Here is a 24,841-nt window from a genome sequence, read left to right as displayed (position 1 = left end):
GGATAAATGATAAAAGGTAAAGGTAAAAGGATAAGTCCTGGAATTTATCAAATGAAGAAATCAAAACAATAAAATCCATGTAAAAAAAAAGACTTCATAAATGCAAACTGATACAGTTCTGAGATGCTTCCTTACTCCCATCAGACTGGCAAAAATGACCAAAAACAGACAATTGTCAGAGAGGCCATAGGAAAAGAGACATATGGTGAAGGTATGAGTGAGTTCAGACATTCTAGAAATGAACTTGGATAAATGTCCAAAGCCACTAAACTTGCAAACCCTTTTAATCAGTGATATCACTACTAAGTCTATACCCTCAAAGAGATTTTTTAAAAAGGGAAAAATTACGATATCAACAAAAATATTTATATCAGTCTTTTTTTGTAGCCAAGACCCTGGAAACAAAAAGGGTACCCATCAACTGAAGACTGGCTAAACAAATTATAATAAATTATGAGCTTAGTGCTCACTCACCTAGTTCACATCTATTCTCCACAAGGGTAGCTGTTACTTCGCCTAGGATTCTAGGATATTGATAGGCATATAAATAAACAATAAAAAAATGCCTACTGAATTTACTTTAGCTGAATGGCTCTTTTATATTCTAAAGAGCCTGCCGCAATGGTGAGGACTACTTTATGGAAGTAAGAAAACAGTGTGCTATTTTTTCTCAGTCTTATGTGTATGTAAGGGCCCTAGCTTTCTTTTTTAAGAGCAGAAATTTAAATCCCTGGGTTCTACACTAAATGGGAGATGGCATAGTCTACTCTTCTTCTTATGGGGCAGAGGTAGCTCCTCAGAAACAATTAAAGCTGAAGTCAGAGCTGGATGTCAAGAGAAAGTTCATTCCTTTGGACCCAAGACAGTCAAAACTCGGTCTGGTAATAATGACCATGTAACCAGTGGAGCTCCATAAAGCATCAATACCATCAAAGAACAATGCCTATCAGGCATAGAGCCAATATAGGCTTTTGAAAAATGGATTGGATGGCTTGAACACGTCTTGGGGTTCCTCTCCCTGGAGACACGTCCACCAATGCTGGATGATCATCTGTTGAGGAGACTGTGGAGGAAGTTTCTTTCCAGGTACAATTTGTACTAAATGACCCCTGAGTTCCTCCCAACAATGTGATTTAAATTCAGGATTTTTTTTTTATTCCAAGTCCAAGGCTCTGCTATTACCATAGTATTTCTCAAGGACATGAGGCAAGATACCTATCCTTAAATATCTTATATGATCTTATATATGGAAAAATTGAAGAAATTACCAAGAAAAAAATTTCATTTTATTATGAGAAAAATGCAAACATCTGGCAAGTTGTTGCTCTAAGGGATAAGTGTCTGACTATTAAGCTCTGACTTGAGTCTACTTTGTCACAACACTGGGAAAAATGCTCATATAATAATAATGCCTGCAAAATTCCAGTTTTTCTTACTGTAGAAGGTATGGTTTCTTCTGTCTATAAGACTATCAAAGTAGATAATACTTATAAAGTACATGGAATAAAGTCTACCACATATAGGGGCTTAACAATTCTATATAGATCCCTCATGTTTCTTTGACTTGTTAAAACATCTCATAAATTTCTAGCAATCAATTTACTCTAATTTCTAAGAGGGTTTTTGAGGATCTTTAGAATCTAATTCCAAAGGCATCCAAGGGAATAAAAGACACTAAAGGCTTGGAAAAAAAATCTCAAATTTTATCATCCAAAAAAATATCAGTCAAAAGAATCATCTATAACTACCCACCCATGTAACTATATAACTCAGTCATTAAAGTATCTTATAAAAATAGCACATATATTTCAAGGGCATATTTTGTCACAAGAAAAGAGGTATGCGGGGCTGCTAGGTGGTGCAGTGGATAAAACACCAGCCCTGGAGTCAGGAGTACCTGGGTTCAAATCTGGTCTCAAACACTTAATAATTACCTAGCTGTGTGGCCTTGGGCAAGCCACTTAACCCCATTAGCCTTATAAAAATCTTAAAAAACAAACAAAAAAAAAAGAAAAGAGGGATGCTATTGTGTGATAATACACAGATAGTCTTATATTTACTATCACACAATTGATTGAAAAATGGAGACTACAAGTTCTTATTATATTTAAAAATAGCATTGATAGAGTGCTTTAACATTTACAAAATGGGTTTAGAAATATCCTATTTTATCCTCATACTAATCTGGGAGGAGGGTGCTAATATTATCTCCATTTTACAGTTAAAAAAACTGAGACAGAATGACAGTAAGTGACTTGCCCAAGTTCACACAGATATTAATGTCCAAAGCAGGATTTGAACTTGGGCCTTCCTGATTCCAGTTCACTGTTCTATCCACTATGCCACTTAGCTACCTGTAGAAGAAAATTCCAGTTTAAAGGTTCTCCTCCAATGGTGTATCTCTGAAATATATGTAAACATTACCTAAGGTCCTGTGAAAGCCATACAATAGAGATCCAAGTTCACTGTCCTTCATATTTTTGTTTAAGATATAGGCATTTATGCTCAGCAAAGGCTGAGTCTCAATCTGCCTCTTATAAGTTCATCCAGCCCTAGGGTCCTCCCAATGCCCCTTTATGATATTGCACAATAGTGTTAAAAGTTACATTGAGGACTTCTGGCCAAGATGGTGGAAAGAAGACAGGCACTGAGCTAAGGTCTCCCGGTTTCCCCTCAAACATAACATGGAAAAAAAACCTTTTAGCAGAAATTTGATTGACAAAACCCAGAAAAGAGAAGCTAGGAGAACACCTACCAAAGGGTCTGTCTCAGGGGACTGTGGGAGAACGAGGAGTGGAGAACAGAGAGCCAGCTGCAGCATGGTGAAGCCAGAGGACTAGCCTTAGCTGTAGAGGCTTTGGTGAATGACAGGTCCAAGAACCAATTTTAGCTGAAGAATCTTTGGCTGGGGCAGTGGAGGTCTGGGAAGTCCCAGGCAGGCTGGAGGGTGAGTTTCAGCACAGAGAGTTGCAGAGCACCACTGGACATTGAGTTGGGGCTGGAGTCTGAGCGCCATACTTTTAGCAGAGCCCTCTTCCCAGAACAAACAGTAATTGCACTCCATCCCACCCCTCCCCCACCCCAAGGCTCAGGTGTGAGCAGCAGAGCTCTCTCAGCTGAAAGGGAGATTCACTACCTCTGCCAGGGCCCAGATCATTGTTCTAGGATAATTCAATCCCTGCTGCCCCTGCCACCCCCTCAGTTCCTTCAGGCCTAGGGAGAGGGCCTCAAACACTCCAGAGAAATCGACCAGCATCCCCTGCTGGCTGGCCCACTTGGAGCTACAAGTGAACAAATCTTCTAGGGTCTTCAAAAGCAAACCTCAATGAGCCAGCTCCTCTCCCCCAAGAAAGATCCTAGGAAAATGAAGAAAGGCCAGCAGAAAGGAGGGCCAAAGGAGAAATACTTAGAAGTTTCAGATTCTAACCCAGAGAGATATAGAACTTCCAAGGAGAATGTGAAGTGGTCTCCAGTCCAAAAAAGATTTTTTGAAGAAATCAAGAAGGAATTTAAAAATCAACTGGAAAAACGAAACTCAAGAGAAAATTAATACCTTGCAAAAGAAAGCTAACATCTCACAATAAGAAAACAAATCCTTGGAAAATACAATTGGACAAAAACAAATTCTTTCAAATCCTAAAGTGGGCAAATGCAAAAAAAATAATTCTCTCACTACACTTGGGTAAATGGAAAACTTCAGAAATAGAACTGAACAATTGGAAAAGAAGTTGCAAAATTTAAATGAAGAAAATTCTTCTCTAAAAAAAAGAATGGAATTTGTGGAAACTAATGACTTCATGAGACAACAAAGTTCTTTTAAACAAAACCAAAAGTTCAAAAAATAGAAGAAAATGTAAAATACCTCAACAACAAAACCACTGACCTCGAGAACCAATTGAGAAGGGACAATCTGAGAATTATAGGATGTCCTGAAAACATTGAAGAGGAAAAAAAAATTTACAGGATTTAGTGATGGAAAACTGCCCTGATATCATGGAACCAGAGAGCACAATAGTTATTGAAAGAATACATCAATCCCCTCCAGAAAGAGATCCTAAAATGAAAACACCAAGAAATGTTGTGGCCAAATTCCAGAACTATTATATAAAAGAGAAAATCCTTCAATCAACCAGAAAGAAACAATTTAAATACCAAGGAGCCACAGTAAGGATTACACAGGACCTGGACGCATCAACATTAAAGGACTGAAGGGCCTGGAATGAGATATTCTGAAGAGCAAGGGAACTTGGAATGCAGCCAAGAATCCACTATCTAACAAAGTTGAGCCTTCTCTTCCAGGGGAAAAGATGGACGGACATTTAATGAAATAGGAGACTTCCAACATTTCCTGATGAAAAGATCAGAGCTAAATACAAAATTTGGTCATCAAAGAGGAGGCTCAAGAGACACATGAAATGGTTAAAAAAATGGTAAAGAAAAAATCCTACTATCCAATAAGATGAAACTGGCTATATCCCTACCTCAGTTAACTCTGAAGAATTGTAACTCTATAAATAGAGAGAATATACTTAGCCAGAAGTGATAGACTCATGACTTTTCTGTGACTCAGATAGAATGATTTAAAAACAATATCTCCTTGAAAAAGGGGACAGTAAGGAGATGGGAGGATGGAGATTAAATTGGGTAAATCTCATTACATTAAGAGGTACAAAGGACCTATTACAATAGAGGGGAAGAAGGGAAGAAGTGAGAATCACCTGAATCTTAATCTCAAGAGATTTGGCTTAAAGTTAACATACATACATACATACACTAAGTTAAATTAAGAAAGTTATCTCACCTTTCAAGTATTAAAAGAGGAAAGGGGGAACTAACTGAAGGAAGGGAAGGAAGGAAGGAAGAGCAAAGGGAAAGGGGAAAGAAAGGAAAAGGGAGTTGATATGGAGCATAAACACACTGAAGGTGGTGGTATTTAGAAACAAAATAGTGGGGAATATGGATAAAGTGAAAAAGGGGAGGAATACAAACAGAAGGAAGAGAGCATGAAGGGCAATAAAGAGTTGGTAATTATAACTTTGAATGTGAATAGGATGAATTCTACCTTAAAATGAAAGCAAATAGCAGAGTGGATTAAAAAACAGGATCCTACAACATGCTGCTTACAAGAAACTCATTTAGAGCAGAGAGATACATATAGAGTAAAGGTAAAAGGTTGGAACAAAATATATTTTACTTCAGCTGAAGTGAAAAAAAGCAGGGGTAGCAATCCTGATCTCAGACAAAGCAGCTGCAAAAATAGATATTGTTAAAAGAGATAAGGAAGGAAACTATATCCTTCTAAAAGGTACCATAGACAATAAAGTAATCTCAATACTAAATATGTATGTACTCAATGGTATAGCATCAAAATCCTTAGAGGAGAAGTTGAAGGAGTTACAGGAAGACAGACAGAAAAGCTCTACTCATGGGAGACCTCAACCTTCCACTCTTAGATTCAGATAAATCTAATCATAAAATAAAAAAAGGAAGTTAAGGAGATAAATAGATAGTGAGAATACCTAGACATAATAGAGTTATGTAGAAAATTGAATGGGGACAGAAAGGAATATACTTTTTTCCTGCACTTACACAAAAATTGATCATGTACTAGGGCATAAAAACCTAATAATCAAAGAAAGGCAGAAATAGTGAATATATCTTTCTCAGATCAAAATGTGATAAAAATCACATGCAATATTGGTCCAGGGAGATATAGACCCAAAACTAATTAGAAACTAAATAACCTCATTTTAAAGAATGAGTGGCTCAAACAACAAATTATGGGAAGAATAAATTATTTTGTCCTAGGTAATGACAATAATGAAATAACATACTAAATCTCATACCTATGGCATACACTCAAGGTGGTTGTAAGGGGATATATTATATCTTTAAATGCTTACATGAATAAATTAGAGAAAGAGGAAATCAATGAACTAAATATGCAACTAAAAAATTAGAGAAAGTACAAATTAAAAACTTCCAATTAAATGCCAAATTAGAAATTCTAAAAATTAAAGAAGAAATTTAAAAAATCAAAAACAAGAAAACTATTGAACTAATAAATAAAACCAAGAGTTGATTTTAGAAAAAAAACAAATAAAATTGATAAACCTGTGGTCAATTAGATTAAAAAAAAAGAAAGAAGAAAACCAAATTGCTAGTATCATAAATGAAAAAGGTGAACTCACCACCAATGACAAGTAAATTAAAGTAATAATTCACAATTATTTTGCCCAACTCTATGCCAATAAATTTGATAATCTAGGTGAAATTGATGAATACTTACAAAAATATAAGTTGCCCAGGTTAAATGAAGAGGAAATTAAATACTTAAACAACCCTATCTCAGAAAAAGAAATTCAATAAGCAATTGCTGAACTCCCTAACAAAAAAAATTCTCCAGGGCCAGATGGATTCACAAATGAATTCTATAAAACATCTAAAGAAAAATTAGTTCCAATTCTATATAAGATCTTTGGAAAACTAGGTGAAGATGGAACTCTGCCTAGCTCTTTCTATGACACCAATATGGTGCTGATACCTAAACCAGTAAGAATTAAAACAGAGAAAGAAAATTATAGACCTATCTCCCTGGTGAATATAGATGCAAAAACCTTAAATAAAATCTTACCAAAACAATTACAACAATCTACTACTAGGATAATACATTACAGCCAAGTAGGATTTTTCCCAGGAATGCAGGGTTGATTCAATATTAGGGAAAGTGTTAGTATAATTAATGATATCAATAACAAACCTATCAGAAATCATATGATTCTATCAATAGATGCTGCAAAAGTTTTGGCAAAATACAGCACCCATTCCTACTAAAAACACTAGACAGTGTAGGAATAAATGGTTTGTTCCTTAGAATAATAAGCAATATCTATCTGAAACCATCACCAAGTATTATATGCAATGGAGATAGGCTACAAGCATTCCCAGTAAGATCACAGGTGAAACAAGGATGCCCATTATCACCACTACTATTTAATATTGTATTACAAATATTAGCTTCAGCAATTAGAGAAGAAAAAGAAATTGAAAGAATTAGAATTGGGAAGGAAGAGACAAAACTCTCACTCTTTGCAGATAAAGAAACCCAAGAAATAATCCAAAAAACTACTGGAAATAATTAACAATTCTAGCACAGTTGCAGGATATAAAATAAACCTTCATAAATACTCAATTTTTCTATATATGACTAGCAAGATACAGCAGGAAGAGCTAGAAAGAGAAATCTCATTCAAAGTAACCTCAGACAATATACAATACCTGGGAGTCTATTTGCCAAGGCAGACTCAAAAACTTTTTGAAAACAATTACAAAAGACTTCTCACACAAATTAAATCAGATTTTAATAACTGGGCAAACATCAACTGCTTATGGATAGGTAGAGCTAATATAATAAAAGTGGCAATTGTACCAAAACTAAACTACATGCTTAGTGCCCTACCAATCAAAATTCCAAAAAATTACTTTAATGAGTTAGAAAAAGTTGTAAGTAAATTCATATGGAGAAATAAAAAGTCAAGAATTTCCAGGGATTCAATGGAAAAAAAAGTTCAAAGGAAGGTGGTTTAGCCCTATCTGATCTAAAATTATATTATAAAAGCATCAGTCATCAAAACTGTCTGGTACTGGCTAAGAAATAGAGTAGTGGACCAATGGAATAGACTAGGAATAACAGTGCAATAGCAGGAAATGTTTATAGTAATCTGCTGTTTGATAAACCCAAAGAGTCTAGCTATTGGGATAAAACCTCTCTCTTTGATAAAAACTGTTGGGAAAATTGGAAGTTAGTATGGAAGAAACTTAGATTAGACCAACACCTCACACCTTATACCAAGATAAGATCAAAATGGATACAGGATTTAGACATAAAAAACAATATTATTAGCAAACTAGAAGATCAAGGACTAGTTTACCTGTCAGATCTATGGAAAGGTAAGCAGTTTATGACTAATTAAGAGGTGGAGAACATCACTAAAAACAAACTAGATGATTTTGATTACATTAAATTAAAAAAAAAACTTCTGCACAGACAAAACCACTGTAACCAAGATCAAAAGAAATGTAGTAAACTGGGAAACAATATTTACAACTAATGTTTCTGACAAAGGACTCATTTCTAAAATATACAGAGAACTGAGTCAAATTTTTTTAAAAAAGCCATTCCCCAACTGACAAATGGTCAAAGGATATGCAAAGGCATTTTACAGACGAGATCAAAGCAATTCATAGTCATATAAAAAATTGCTCTAAATCATTACTTATTAGAGAAATGCAAATTAAAACTTTTCTGAGGTGCCATCTCACACCTCTCAGACTGGCCAATATAATCAGAAAGGATAATGATCAATATTGGAATGGTTGCGGGAAATCTGGGACACTATTACATTGTTGGTGGAGCTGTGAATTTATCCAACCTTTCTGGAGAGAAATTTGGAACTACTCCCAAAGGGCAACAAAAATGTGCATACTCTTTGATCCAACGATACCACTACTGGGTCTATACCCTGAAGAGATGATGAAAAGGGTAAAAGCATCACTTGTACAAAATTATTCATAGCAGCCCTGTTTGTGTTGGCAAAGAATTGGAAATCAAGTAAATGTCCTTTAACTGGCAAATGCCTTAGCAAACTGTGGTATATGTATGTCATGGAACAGTACGGAACAGTACTGTCCTATTAGAAACCAGGAGGGGTGGGAATTCAGGGAAGCCTGGAGGGATTTGCATGAACTGATGCTCAGTGAGATGAGCAAAACCAGAAAAACACTGTACACCCTAACAGCAACACGGGGGTGATGATCAACCTTGATGGACTTGCTCATTCCATCAGTGCAACAATTAGGGACAATTTGGGGCTGTCTGGAATGGAGAATGCCATCTGTATCCAGAGAAAGAACTATGGAGTTTGAACAAAGACCAAGGACTATTACCTTTAATTTAGGAAAAAAATGATCTTGTGTTCTCTTATACTTTATGCTTCTTCCTTAAAGATATGATTTCTCTCTCATCACAATCAAATTGGATCAGTGTATAGCGTGGAAACAATGTGAAGACTGGCAAATTGTCTTCTGGTGGGGGGAAGAAAGTAAGATTAAGGGAAAAATTGTAAAACTCAAAATAAATAAAATCTTTAAGAAACAACAAAAAAAGAAATATTAGCTTCAGCAATAAGAGAAGGAAAAGAAATTGAAGGAGTTAGAATTGAGAAGGAAGAGATAAAACTCTCACTCTTTGCAGATAACAGGATAGTATATCTAGAGAAGCCTCAAAAAAGTCATCTTAAAAACTACTAGAAATAATTAGTAACTTTAGGATATAAAATACACCCTTATATATCCTCAACATTTCTATATATGAATAACAAGAGCCAAGGCAGATTCAGAAACTTTTTGAAAATATTTACAAAATACTTCTCTCAGAAATAAATCAGATTTAAATAACTGGGCAAATAGCAACTGCTCATGGGTAAGCTGAGCTAATATAATAAAAATGACAATTCTACCTAAATTAAACTACTTGTTTAGTGCCCTACCAATCAAAATTCTAAAAAATTACTTTAAGGAGTTAGGAAAAAAGTAAGTAAATTCATATGGAGAAATAAAAAGTCAAGAATTTCCAGGGATTCAATGAAAAAAGTGTAAAAGAAGGTCACTTAGGCCTACCAGATCTAAAATTATATTATAAAGCATCAGTTATCAAAACTGTCTGTATTGGCTAAGGAAAAAGAGTGGTGGGCCAGTGGAATAGACTAGATGCAATAGCAGGAAATGGTTATAGTAATCTGCTGTTTGATAAACCCAAAGAGTCCAGCTATTGGGATATAAACTCTCTCTTTGATAAAAACTATTGGGAAAATTGGAAGTTATTAAGGCAGAAACTTGGATTAGACCAACACCTCACACCCTATACTAAGGTAAGTTCCAAATGAATACAGGATTTAGACATAAAAAAGCAAGATTATAAGCAAACTAGTAGAAGAAGGAATAGTTTACTGTCAGATCTATGGAAAGGGAAACAGCTTATGACCAAGGAAGAGATGGAGAACATCATTACAAAACAAACTAGACAATTTTGATTGCAATTGTATTAAATTAAAAATTAAATTAAAAAGCTTTTGCACATGGGGCAGCTAGGTGGCGCAGTGGATAGAGCACTGGCCCTGGAGTCAGGAGTACCTGAGTTCAAATCCAGCCTCAGACACTTAATAATTACCTAGCTGTGTGGCCTTGAGCAAGTCACTTAACCCGGTTTGCCTTGCAAAAACCTAAAAAAAAAAAACCTTTTGCACAGACAAAATCACTGTAACCAAGATCAAATGAAATGTAGTAAATTGGGAAACAATTTTTACAACTAGTATTTTCAACAAATGATTCATTTTTAAAATATACAGAGAAATGAGTCAAATTTTCAAAACAACAAGCCATTCCTAATTGACAAATAGTCAAAGGATATGAAAAGGCAATTTACAAATGAGGAAATCAAAGTGATCAATAGTCAAATGAAAAATTGCTCTAAATCATTACTTATTAGAGAAAAGTAAATTAAATCAGCTCTGAGATACCACCTCATACCTCTCAAACTGGCCAAGATGACCAGAAAGGACATTGATCATTGTTGGAAGGGATGTGGGAAATTTGGGACACTAATACATTGTTGGTGGAGCTGTGAACTCATCCAAACTTTCTGGAGAGCAATTTGAAACTATGCCCAAAGGGCAACAAAAATGTGCATATCCTTTGATCCAGCAATACCACTATTGGGTTTATACCCTGAAGAGATTATGAAAAAGAGTTAAAAACATCGCTTGTACAAAAATATTCATAGCAGTCCTGTTTGTGATGGCAAAGAATTGAAAATTAAGTGAATATCCTTCAATTGGGGAATGGTTTAATAAACTGTAGTATGTGTATGTGATGGAATACTATTGTTCTATTAGAAACCAGAAGGGATGGGAATTCAGGGAAATCTGGAAGGATTTAGATGAACTGATGCTGAGTGAGATGAGCAGAACCAAAAGAACATTGTACACCCTAACAGCAATATGGGGGTGATGATCAACCTTAATGGACTTCTCATTCCATCAGCAACAATTAGGCACAAATTTGGGATATCTGCAATGGAGAATACCATCTGTATCCAGAGAAAGAATTGTGGAGTTTGAACAAAGACTAAAGACTATTAACTTTAATTTTAAAAAAAATTTAAATCATTATCTTATTTTGCAATTTTGCCATCTCATATACTTTGTTTTTCTTCCTTAAGGATATGATTTCTCTCTCATCACATTCAACTTAGATCAATGTATACCATGGAAACAATGTAAAGACTGACAGGCTGCCTTCTGCGGGGGGGGGGGGGGGGAGGGAAAAATTAGGGGGGAAAATTGTAAAATTCAAAATAAATAAAATCTTTCTAATAAAAAAGTTATGTTGACTCAGCATTCCATTGTTCCCAGTCCTGCTTGTCAATCAGTGTTAGGGGAGGATCTAGTGGGAAGGGAGACACCAAAACTGCAGCTTTTTGTATCACCTATTTTAAGTGGCATATCCTTACCTGTAAATTTTGGCATTCTTGTTATTTTGGGGAGGAAATAAAATGCAAGGGCCCAACTTGTTCTGCTGAGGTGAACTTTCTGATTTGTCTTAAAGCTATAAAAGCTATCCCCATCATGAAAATATGCTTAGTGATAAGCCCATCAAGGTGTTGTAGTGCCCTACCAATCAAAATTCTAAAAAATTACTTTAAGGAGTTAAAAAAAAGTAAGTAAATTCATATGGAGAAATAAAAAGTCAAGAATTTCCAGGGATTCAATGAAAAAAGTGTAAAAGAAGGTCACTTAGGCCTACCAGATCTAAAATTATATTATAAAGCATCAGTTATCAAAACTGTCCTGTATTGGCTAAGGAAAAAGAGTGGTGGGCCAGTGGAATAGACTAGATGCAATAGCAGGAAATGGTTATAGTAATCTGCTGTTTGATAAACCCAAAGAGTCCAGCTATTGGGATATAAACTCTCTCTTTGATAAAAACTATTGGGAAAATTGGAAGTTATTAAGGCAGAAACTTGGATTAGACCAACACCTCACACCCTATACTAAGGTAAGTTCCAAATGAATACAGGATTTAGACATAAAAAAGCAAGATTATAAGCAAACTAGTAGAAGAAGGAATAGTTTACTGTCAGATCTATGGAAAGGGAAACAGCTTATGACCAAGGAAGAGATGGAGAACATCATTACAAAACAAACTAGACAATTTTGATTGCAATTGTATTAAATTAAAAATTAAATTAAAAAGCTTTTGCACATGGGGCAGCTAGGTGGCGCAGTGGATAGAGCACTGGCCCTGGAGTCAGGAGTACCTGAGTTCAAATCCAGCCTCAGACACTTAATAATTACCTAGCTGTGTGGCCTTGAGCAAGTCACTTAACCCGGTTTGCCTTGCAAAAACCTAAAAAAAAAAAACCTTTTGCACAGACAAAATCACTGTAACCAAGATCAAATGAAATGTAGTAAATTGGGAAACAATTTTTACAACTAGTATTTTCAACAAATGATTCATTTTTAAAATATACAGAGAAATGAGTCAAATTTTCAAAACAACAAGCCATTCCTAATTGACAAATAGTCAAAGGATATGAAAAGGCAATTTACAAATGAGGAAATCAAAGTGATCAATAGTCAAATGAAAAATTGCTCTAAATCATTACTTATTAGAGAAAAGTAAATTAAATCAGCTCTGAGATACCACCTCATACCTCTCAAACTGGCCAAGATGACCAGAAAGGACATTGATCATTGTTGGAAGGGATGTGGGAAATTTGGGACACTAATACATTGTTGGTGGAGCTGTGAACTCATCCAAACTTTCTGGAGAGCAATTTGAAACTATGCCCAAAGGGCAACAAAAATGTGCATATCCTTTGATCCAGCAATACCACTATTGGGTTTATACCCTGAAGAGATTATGAAAAAGAGTTAAAAACATCGCTTGTACAAAAAATATTCATAGCAGTCCTGTTTGTGATGGCAAAGAATTGAAAATTAAGTGAATATCCTTCAATTGGGGAATGGTTTAATAAACTGTAGTATGTGTATGTGATGGAATACTATTGTTCTATTAGAAACCAGAAGGGATGGGAATTCAGGGAAATCTGGAAGGATTTAGATGAACTGATGCTGAGTGAGATGAGCAGAACCAAAAGAACATTGTACACCCCTAACAGCAATATGGGGGGTGATGATCAACCTTAATGGACTTCTCATTCCATCAGCAACAATTAGGCACAAATTTGGGATATCTGCAATGGAGAATACCATCTGTATCCAGAGAAAGAATTGTGGAGTTTGAACAAAGACTAAAGACTATTAACTTTAATTTTAAAAAAAATTTAAATCATTATCTTATTTTGCAATTTTGCCATCTCATATACTTTGTTTTTCTTCCTTAAGGATATGATTTCTCTCTCATCACATTCAACTTAGATCAATGTATACCATGGAAACAATGTAAAGACTGACAGGCTGCCTTCTGCGGGGGGGGGGGGGGGAGGGAAAAATTAGGGGGAAAATTGTAAAATTCAAAATAAATAAAATCTTTCTAATAAAAAAGTTATGTTGACTCAGCATTCCATTGTTCCCAGTCCTGCTTGTCAATCAGTGTTAGGGGAGGATCTAGTGGGAAGGGAGACACCAAAACTGCAGCTTTTTGTATCACCTATTTTAAGTGGCATATCCTTACCTGTAAATTTTGGCATTCTTGTTATTTTGGGGAGGAAATAAAATGCAAGGGCCCAACTTGTTCTGCTGAGGTGAACTTATCTGATTTGTCTTAAAGCTATAAAAGCTATCCCCATCATGAAAATATGCTTATCTTCAGTGATAAGCCCATCAAGGTGTTGTTATTTTAATGAACTTTTAATAAAATAGTTTTTATTCTCTTGGTCCTGAGTTTTGCCTTATTAATCATGGTGAAAACCCAAATGAAGAATTTTCTTTTCAACAATATTGTATATCAAATCCCAGAACACTGAAGAAACTGCAGAATGAGATCCAAAATCATTCAAAAATGTTCAAGCTAGCAAAACAAGTGAATGAAAATGCCTACAATTTTTCCAGGTTTAACTTTATGTTTGGATGAACAAACTATAGAACTTGCTATTGTTATTTGTCCAACTCTTTTGTGACCCATAAGGGGTTTTCTTGGCAAAGATGCTGGAATGGTTTGCCATTTCCTTCTTTAATTCATTTTACAAATAAGGAAACTGAAGTAAACCCAGGGTCACATAGCTGAGTGTCTGAGACCAGATTTGAATTCAAGATGAACCTTCCTAACTCTAGGCTGCCGCACTGCATCCATAATACCCATCTAGTTGCTATTCTATAGAATTAACAGCACTGCAAAGAGACAATGCATTGGGTCTAGAACTGAACAGGAAGGTTAGTGATTATTCGGTTGCCTTTGAAAGTGGCAACAATTATTCTAATGACTTAAATTTTTTTTAAATTTAAAAGCCCATCATTTTGGTAGCAATATTGTTCTGGTGTTTTCTCTGGCTACAAGGCATGGCATTACTATGGTTCCCAAAGAATGTAAATTAAAGATCATCCAAAAGGTCATGAAAGAGGGCTTACATGCTAAGCATGAACAAAGTAAATGAAGTACAAAGTAGAAATTTTAAAAAAAAGCAAAAGATTATCATCAAATACACACAAAAGAAAAAGAGGATGACCACATAACTGAGAGCCCATGAATAATCTTGCAATGTCAATATAATAATACTAATAATAGCTAACATTTATTTTACATGAAACTTGCTGTGCGTAGTGTGCTAAGGTATTATACTAAGCACTTTGAATGATTATCTCATTTGATTTTCACAACAATTCTAGGAGGAAAATGTAATTATTATCCCAGTTACAGAAAAATGAGTAAAGCCCCTATTATGTTGAATAGAGTCCCTTGGATGAATTTATGGAAGGAAAAAGATAAGACAAGGACAAAAATGGAAGATAGGATGAATGGATTAATGGATAAATGAAGGAATGAATGAGAAAATAATTCATTAAATGTATATTATAAATTTCAAGTTTTTGTATTCTTAATACAAAATATAAATATACGAACACAAAAAAATAAAACTATGAATCTAAAAAGGAAAACAGTCCCCGCCTTCAAACAGTTTACATTCTTATAAGGGAGGATAATATTTATAAAGATGAGGAGGAGCAAGAGAAAAATAACAACCCTTACTATGAGCCAGGAATTTTTACATTTACATTTTTACAAATATTTTATTATTTAATTAATTTTAATAGCATATTATTATTATTATTATTATTATTATTATTATTATTTCATTTGATCTGCAAACAACTCTGAAAAGGTAGAAACTATTGCTAGACCCATTTAAAAAATGAGAGGCAAACAGAGTTTGTGAGACTTCCCAGTAAGTATCTGAGGTACAATTTGAAAACAGATCTTCCCAACCCCAGACCTGGAACTCTATTAACTGTGCCAGAAGATATTTAACACCCATTTTTTTAGGGTTTTTTTTACAAGGCAATGGTGTTAAGTGACTTGCCCAAGGCCACACAGCTAGGTAATTATTAAGTGTCTGAGGCCGGATTTGAACTCAGGTCCTCCTGACTCCAGGGCCAGGGCTCTGTCCACTGTGTCACCTAGCCACCCCCTTAACACCCATTTTTTGAAAATTATGATACACTTTTACATTTAATTGCTGTTAAGTTTCTCAATCACTTTTTTAAATCTAGGCAATAAACAAACAATAAATTCAAGCCCTAATTTGTAGCATTGGTTGATTTCTCTTCCCAGGAGTCAATAGTTGCTGGTTCTATGATATAAAAAAGTTTTGACTTGTAAGGGGGCATTTTGGATGAGGAATTTATAAGTATAAAGAGTAGAGTCATGGGGCTATTGACTAACAATTGGATCATTTATTTGTATCATTGGAGGAAATACCAATGTTAATGACATCATAGATTCATTTGAGCATTAAGGAGGAAATCATGAATTCATGAAGCCCTTGTCCCTGAACTAAAAGAACATATATATGTCACCTAGTCCAACCCCCTGCCTCAAGCAAAAAATCTTTTCTGCAACCTATGTGAAAGGTACTATCATTTAGTCTTGGCAAGGAAACTTCCAGGGATGGGGAATTTGGGGGTTAATCTCACTTCATTTCTGTAAAATTCCTATTCTTTGAACTGAAGTACATTTCTACTACCCAGTGGCCCTAATGATTCTGTCTTGCTCCAATTTATTAAAGTCTCTCTTAAAATGTAGTGTTCTATGATCTAAGCAGCAGAAAGTACAATTAAATTACAATATCTCACATTCTAGATATTATACGTCTATTTTGCAGCATGGGATTACATGAACATTTTTGCCAACAATGTCACACTGCTGAGTCTAGAACTAAGTAATTCTAATATCTTTTCTATTGTTTGAGTTGTTTCAGCATATCACTGTGATCCATTTTGGGGGGTTGCTTAATCATTTCCTACTCATTTGTCAGATGAAGAAATTGAGGTAAAACAGGATTAAGTGACTTGCCTGGGATCAAACAGTTAATTAGAATCTGAGGCTGAATTTGAACTCAGGAAGATGAATCTTCCTGATTCCCAGACCAGTGCTCTAGCCATGGAACCACTTAACTGCCCAAGATAGTCCTTCAAATATTTAACGGTAGGAACCACATACTTCCTATTCCTCTAGACTAGAGTTTCTTAATTTGTATTGAGTATTAAGTAAGTATTCTCGGTTCTTTTAATCATTTCTCATATGATAGATTCTCTTGCTCCAAAAATCCTGTCAACCTAACTTTAGACATGCTCTAGTTTACTGAGTAGAGTATAAGCTCCTCAAGGACAGGAATTATTTTGCTTTTATCATTTCATTCACAACACCTAGCACAGTGCCAAGGACAAACAAATGTATACTGAATTTAATGAAATCATCAATATTCTTCCTAAAATGTATCTCTGAGAATTGAAGACAATAACCAAATATGAAATGACCTAATGAGGAGTCCAGAGGAGAGACCCTTATCTCTCACATTTTGGTTCCCATACTACTCAATATAGTATAAGGTAGTATCCGATTTTTTTTTAGCAGTCTTATCACACAAATGGATCACACTGAGTTATAATCAATTAAAATTTTCCCATTCATTGGTCCTTCATGTTCAGATATTTCAGTAATATTAGCAAATACACATTTAAAATCAATAAACAATTATTAAATATAATTCTGAAGGATAGAAAATGAAAAGTAATCCAGTATTAACTCACAAGGAGTTTACAGTTAGGCAGGATATGGTATGTACACATATGATATGTAGGAACCGACCCTAATGGGCCCTCCAAAATAGCTTTTTTTTCAGTTTTAGTGTAGTCTGGGTCTATATACACATAAAACAAGGCTTATAAGCGCCTTCTTATACATTTACTTTTTGCTCTGGTCAAACCAAAGACACAAGTAGATTAAAGCAAAGGGATTTAATAATATAGTCTATTAAGAAAAGTCACAGCAAAATGGTCTTTTCATAAACTTAGGGCACAAGATCTCACAAAGACATTTACAATCAATGAACAGAGAGGGCACAAATTAAATCAACACAGAGGTAACACATATAGATAGCTACATACAGGAAGGGGCAGCTAACACCTGAAGCTACCAGAGTTTCGAATTGTTCAGATATTACCATTGGACTACTCCTTGCTGGGAACTAATCTCTGCCAGGCAAATTTTACAATTGTTAGGAATATAACAACACTGATCTTATTCAGTATTGTCTACTACCAGTTTCTGGAGCAACTGGTTGGCTGCATAGGCCTGAAATGAGAAGACTTATCTCTCCAAGTTCAAATCTGAATTCATATACTTGCTAGCTGTGTGACACTGGGCAAGTCACTTAACCCTGTCTGCCTCATTTTTCTCATCTGTAAAATGAACTGAAGAAGGAAACAGCAAACAATTCCATTAGCTTTGCCAAGAAAAACTGAAATGGTGACATAAAGAGTTGAACAAGACTGAAAGGAGTGAACACTACCACCAGGTTCTGGGATCATCTCTGCTCCAATCTGCTACCAATTGTGACTAGAACCTATCTCTGATAAGCATGTCTGTGATCTCATTAGACATAGTTTTCATCCACACCTAGGGGTAGAGGGGAAAGGGGGAAGGAAAGAGGACAGAGGAGAGATAAAGTGCCCTCCAGTATCTAGGAGGCAATAAATATACTCTTTCAGATAATTTGGGGTCTAATCAGAATTGCAAATAATCTAAGGAATGGAGGTCACTATTCTCCAGTCCCCTCCCCTCCCCATCAACCTCAATCTGTATTCCTGACTAGTAGGCATATCTATTAGCAGCTTACCTAGATGTTGTGCTTTGTCCAGTGAAAAACTTGCTATCTTCCTAAATATGATGTAAAGCAAAATATGATTGGGCCAAGGCAGAACAAAACAAAATGTTCTAGAATCATTTGTGGAGAGAGAAGAAAACTTTCAGTTGTAGGGAGGACAGTTTCCCTGAAACAAAGAGCATATTATGGGGCCTGGAGAGACATAAAGCTGGAAAGGAAAGTTAGAAACAGATTGTGGAGGTTTAATCTATAGGCAATATGAACAACTGACAAGTTTTTGAGCAAAAGAGTTATACTGCTTGATCTATGCATTAGAAAAATTATTTTGGCATAAAGTAAATATTTAATAAATGCCTATTGAGTGACTAATTAATTAATTGGGTCAGGCTATCTGGATTATCTCAATAACCTCATAATTTGTCTTCTCACGTTATTCTACACCTTTCAATCTATACAGCACCCAGTTTCCAGTTTAATATTTATTCACAGATCTGACTGTCTCATCACTTCTCTGCATAAAACCCTTTCAGTGACATTCTGAATGTCTATGAAATAAAATCTGAATTCCATAGTTTGTCATTGAAACCCCCTCCACAATCTGACACCATCCTACTCTTTCCTGGCTTATTTCACAACTATTCCCATGAACATAGTGCAGGCACAAAGCATACTGCCATTCTTTGTATATATCTCACCTACCTATCTTTACCACCTCCATGTAATTTCTCATAATTTATGTCTTGAGCATCTCTGCCCACTGTCATTCTACCCATCCTTTAAGACATAGCTCCAGTATTACCCACTCCATGAAATCTTCTTTCATTGCCCTTTCTCTTTCCCCATTTAATTTCTTTCTTTCTTTCTCTCTTTTTTTTGCAGGGCAATGAAGTTAAGTGGCTTGCCCAAGTCCACACAGCTAGGTAATTATTAAGTGTCTGAGATTGGATTTGAACTCAGGTCCTCTTGATTCCAGAGTCAGTGCTGTATCCACTGCACCACCTAGCCACCCCCTCCCCATTTAATTTCAAAGGATTTTCCCCAGATGAAGCTCATACTTCTCTTCTTCACACACACACATAACTTCAAGTTACAATATGATTTAAAGCTAGATGAGACCTTAAAAAATCATCTAATTTGACCCTTCATTTTACAGATTAATAAAAAAGTGCCAGAATGATTTACCCAAGATCATACAGTTAGTAAGTTGAAGAACCAAGTTCTATAATTCTAAATCTATTGCTCTTTGGGCATCTATTGTTGTGTTATTTATGTACAAAATTTATACAATTATAATCTTCATGAACGAAAAATTATTTTGCTTCTCTATCTCCTCTAAAAGTTTGCTTAGGGTAATGTAGGAAATAGGTGCTTTTTAAATGCTTATTGAACTGAGTAATTTATATGTTGCTTTCATGCTTACTTCATTGTTTGCCCCTGTCTCATATGGCTCTAGTGAAAAAATCGCAAGATTTTAATGTTGGAAGGAATTTTAGTGATCATTCACTACATAATCCAATCCTTTTCTGAAATGAATTCCCACTATAGCATACCTACCAAATGGCAATCCTGCCCCTGCATGAAGACCTCAAGGAGGAAGAAGCCCTACCCATGTTATTCATTCCATATTTGAACATCCCTGATTATTTAGGCATTTTCAAATATAATACAAAGAATGTCTTTATTCATATATGCAAAGATATATTACATTCATGAGATATATATATATATATATATATATATATATATGTTATCTGTGTATATATTGTTCAATCATTTTCAGCTACAATCTTCATGATCCCATCTAGGGTTTTCCTGACAATTACACTGGAGTGATTTTCCATTTCCTTCTACAGCTCTTATATATGTATATATGTATGTATGTATGTATTATGTAGGTGTGTATGCCTATACAAACACAGTACATTATGATGTGCAGAACATATTTTAAATTATATACATAAATAATATACATGTTGCATAAATATATTTGTTGCAATAGTTATTTATATGTGTGTGCATATATGTACATGTACTATCATGTGTGTGTCTGTATTGTGTGCATTATGATGCTCTCATATCTTACCGGCATACACATGGGCACATACACACAGATCACAAGCACACATTTGCATCTTTGCATCTTGTCTATGCCTTCTGAAGTCAAACCATATCACCCTAATTCCTCTTCCACCTGACAATACATTAAAGACTTAAACTTAAATATCTCTCCTAATTTCCCCAATTCCTTCTACCCATTCTCATGTGACATGGTCTCAAGGCCCTCTGCCATACTGGTTTCTCTCCTTTATAAGGTGTTCAATTTTTACTAAAGCACTTCAGCTGTGATCCCAAGTAGTAAAGATAGAATCAGACTGGAACGGAATAGGGAAGGACTATCTATCACCCCATTGTTTCTAGAAGCAAGACTCCATTACCTTTATTGGCTGCCCTTTTGCACTACTGACCAATATTGAGCTTGAATCACACTAAAACTCCCATTCTTTTTCAGACAATGTGCTATCTAACCAGCCTGCTTCCATTCTGCATTGTGAAGTTGATTTCTTGAACCCAACTTCTATGTTTATTCCTATTTGATTTTATGTTAAGTTTAAGTAAAATCAAACAAGAGAATGTAGGTACTGTAAGGTGCTTTGTAAACTATAAAATCCTATATAAATGCTATATGTTATTGTAATTATTAATTACATCTCTTTCTTACTATATGCATTTCAGATAATGACCTGTTTATTTGGTTTTCTTGATTTAACTCCCAATTAAACAGCTTTAGCGCCATACAAAATCAGGGATTTGTCTAAGAGGAATAACAATGATAAATTTTCATTAAAAATGGTTTTTCTAGAATATTATTTCCTCAAATTAATCAACTCATTATTTTATGAACCACTTAGTTCCCCTGTCCTCACTATGACTGACAGAATTATCCAAAAGGAAAATCATTCTTGATGTTGCCCAATTAAAATTGGAATTTCAGAGGAAGCAGATACAAAAAGGTTGGATGCATACCTTGTCTGTCCCTCTGCCATCCGCAAAGACCAATGTGGTGGACCACTTGGGGTTGAAGTAAGCTAGATCTGAACATTCCTTCAAGTGTGGCAGGCAACTGGATTTGCCAGGGACCTCTAAAATGCTTCCAACTTTCTACCACATAGCTATTTTCCTGGGCAATTAACAACCCTATCTGGGCCTGAGTTGTTGCTTTTCTAATCATAGCTGACCAACTTTTAGGCCTCTAAATAAATTAGTTACCTGAAACAGCTTTTTCATAGCAGACTTCTTTTAAAAAACAGCATCCTAGTTTCTTGCACTGGTCTCTTGAGACATTGTAGTCACATATGTCAAAAAGGGGAATGTCACATACTGCAACAAACATATAAATATATATTGTAATCATTGAAAACAAAGCCTTGAACTCCATAGAAGCTCTGAATGTTATTCTAGAAGAAGCAGTTACTGGGAAGGTTATGGGTTTCTGGGGGGGATTTTTTTTTGTTGTGTTAATTATGCATCATACTTTGAAACCAAGATCTGGAATGAATTAAATTTCTGAAGAAAATAATGTCAAGTTAATTATACAGAATAATACACGGTCCTCTAATGATTAAGAAGATAATATATTTCAGTTAAAGAGTGTGCCAAGCATAGTATTCCACAAAGCAAAGTAGAAAACAAAGATCTAATACAATTAGATTGGGGAGTTCAAGTTGTAATGTATAATTAATTCAACATTTAAGCATACATAAGTTAAAATTATCAACACGGGCTGTAGATTATTTCAGGATTTTTAGGCCGTGTCAAAAGGACAGCAAGTTTTATTCCCATTTTGATAAGAAAGAGGAAAGATAATGAATGTGCAGAGCACTGTAGGAGAAGATTAATTAAAGAAAGAAAAATGAACCAAGACACTTCTTGGCAAATGACCATTTTCAACATATTACAACTAGAGAAACATTTTTATACAAGAAGGATTTCATTCTTCAAACTAGGAGTGGGGAATTGAGTGATTTGGCCAATGAATAAGAAGTCCGAAATGTGGAAAGAAGCCCCAAGTGAAATGGACTATCAGGAAAAGGAACAGGTCCAGGAAGAACAAACAGAAGGCTCTGCAGGAAACTTCTTTAGAGTAAACAATTTTCTCACAGAACAAAACCCATATTAATTTGGTACAAAACAAAGCATCACTTGTATCAGCTGGGCAGGTCTGGGCCAAAACACATCTGGCAATCTTGACTTCTCTGCACTATGAACTTGCAGCAAAGGGGAAAGAAAGCTTTCAACCTCCCTCCTCTCCACCCCCATCATCATGCCAGAAGCTTTGCTTTGAATGTACAGAATTTCTATCCACCACTGCTTTAGTCAATCCTTTCCTCCCTAAAAAAAAAAAAAAATGCTGACCCCATTTTCCTCACATGATTTCACTCCTCTTCTCCCAGGTTAGGTGAGTGACCACCAGACTCAAAGGAAGGAAGTTGTTTTGTTCATTTTCAGTTACAGATCCACCCCCCAGAAGGAATCCTGGGACCAACCAGTGCTGAAATGACAGGAAAACCATAGAGTTCCATCCCCCTTTCTGACTTTACACCCACTAGAGAAAGGAGGAGAATACAATAGTCACCATCAGTTGCTTCATTCATAAAACTTTTTTTTTGCTGTTATTGATTAATTGGGTCTAACTCTTCATGATCTCATTTGGGATTTCTTGGCAAAGATACTGGAGTGGTTTGCTATTTCCTTCTCAAACTCATTTTACAGATGAGGAAATTGAGATACACAGGGATAAGAAACTTACCCAAGATCACATAACTAGTAAGTGTCTGAGGCTGGTTTTGAACTCAGATTCTCCTGACTCAATAGTTGGCACTCTATCCACTGTGCTATCTTGCTGTGCCAAAGCAAATATTAATTGTAGGTGATAATAGATATTTAAATTCAGTCCACATCTTCAGGCAAGTGGGTCATTGAATATTTTTTTCATTTTCCTTCACAGTAATGAAACCTAAAGCTTGTTTTCCCACAAAATTACCATGTTCATCTATAATGAAAAAAAGGAATAAAAGAATTATCAGCTATGTATTTGTATTTAATATCTAGACATAGCATTCAAGTTGTGTCCCTTTTTAAAATTTAAGCCTTCATTTCCTATTTGTGTGTGGAAATTCTCACTTCTCTGATTCAGAAAAGGCAACTGTTCAATCAACAAAGGCTAATTAAATAGCTACTATATGCCAGCTTGGCAGCTAGGTGGAGCAGTGGATAGAGGGCCAGACCAGAGTCAGAAAAACTCATGTGGCCTCAGATGCTTCTCAGCTGTGCAACTCTGGGCAAATCTTAATTTAACTTAGTGTGCCTCAGTTTCTTCATCTGTTAAATTATCTGGAAAAGGAAATGGCAAACCATTCCAGTATCTTTGCCAAAAATCCCCAAATGGACTCAGAGAGTCTAACAACAAAAAAAAAAATGTGCCAGTAATATAATAAATGAAACACCAAAGATATTAAGATATATTCTATTTTCTAATAAGATCCCTATTCAATGTTTTTAGGTTTTTTCCACCCTTTTTAATCTTGGCTTCTTATCTTTCCTTCTTCAGAAATTTTTTTTTTTATCTTCTCTCTCCTTTCCTTTTCTTGTCTCCTCTCATTAACAGGTCTGGTACAATTGCATTACTGGACACAATAGATTTGCTTATCAATTTTTTTTTCATTCTTCTCTCTCCAGCCTCAATCCAAGCATGACCAAAATGCAAAAGTAATACCTTTAGAAATATAGACACTAAATGAAAAAAGATTGTGTGAAAATGAGTGATAACAGAGAAGAAGGTGATAAGAAAAGGCCAGAGGACCAATCATCTTACAACTAAAAGGATGGTCATCTTAGAAGTAGCCATCAGTTCTGAAATAGCAGATTAATTTTGGTAGCTAGGATCAGTCATAAAAACACACAGAATTGGCAGTCACTTATATTGTGTGAATTCTGCGTCTCTAGATAAAGAAAAATGATTGGTGCCGATGATGATGATGGGGCAGCTAGGGGGTACAGGGGCTAGAGCACTAGTCCTAGAGTCAGGAGGACCTAAGCTCAATCTGACCTCAGACACTTGACATTTACTAGCTGTGTGATTTTGGGCAAGTCATTTAATGCTGATTGCCTTACATCCAGGACCATCTCCAGTCATCTTGATTCATGTCTGGCCACTAGACCCAGATGGCTACTAAAGAAAAACTGAGGCTGGTGACTTAGTACAGTACCCCCCCCACACACACACACACTCAAACTCAATGTCATGGCATCACCTCCCTGATGTCATAGTCTTTTTAGAGAACAAAGGACAATCATCATCATCATCATCATCATCATCATCATATAATACAAAGAGGAAAAGCAACTGAGATAGAAGGTGCTCTAAGTCACAACCAAGTT

General features: G+C 35.4%; 1 protein-coding gene across 3 annotated transcripts in view; it reads right to left on the bottom strand.

The window, feature by feature from the left end:
- The window catches only part of TEX29 (testis expressed 29), a 53,858-nt gene that overhangs the window by 11,266 nt on the left and 17,751 nt on the right, over positions 1-24,841 (bottom strand). For 2 of the 3 annotated variants that reach the window (XM_074192053.1, XM_074192054.1), the window contains exon 3: positions 21,671-21,781. The exons of the other annotated variant lie outside the window; for it this stretch is intronic. In XM_074192053.1, the coding sequence (XP_074048154.1) occupies positions 21,671-21,781 (111 nt within the window). The remainder of the gene's footprint in view (positions 1-21,670; positions 21,782-24,841) is intronic. 3 annotated transcript variants of the gene reach the window in all.

The sequence above is a fragment of the Macrotis lagotis genome, chromosome 6, assembly GCF_037893015.1.
Source record: "Macrotis lagotis isolate mMagLag1 chromosome 6, bilby.v1.9.chrom.fasta, whole genome shotgun sequence".
Classification (NCBI taxonomy): Eukaryota; Metazoa; Chordata; class Mammalia; order Peramelemorphia; family Peramelidae; genus Macrotis; species Macrotis lagotis.
The sequence above is the reverse complement of the archived record's forward strand: the minus strand, read 5'-3'. Positions and strand labels throughout refer to the sequence as shown.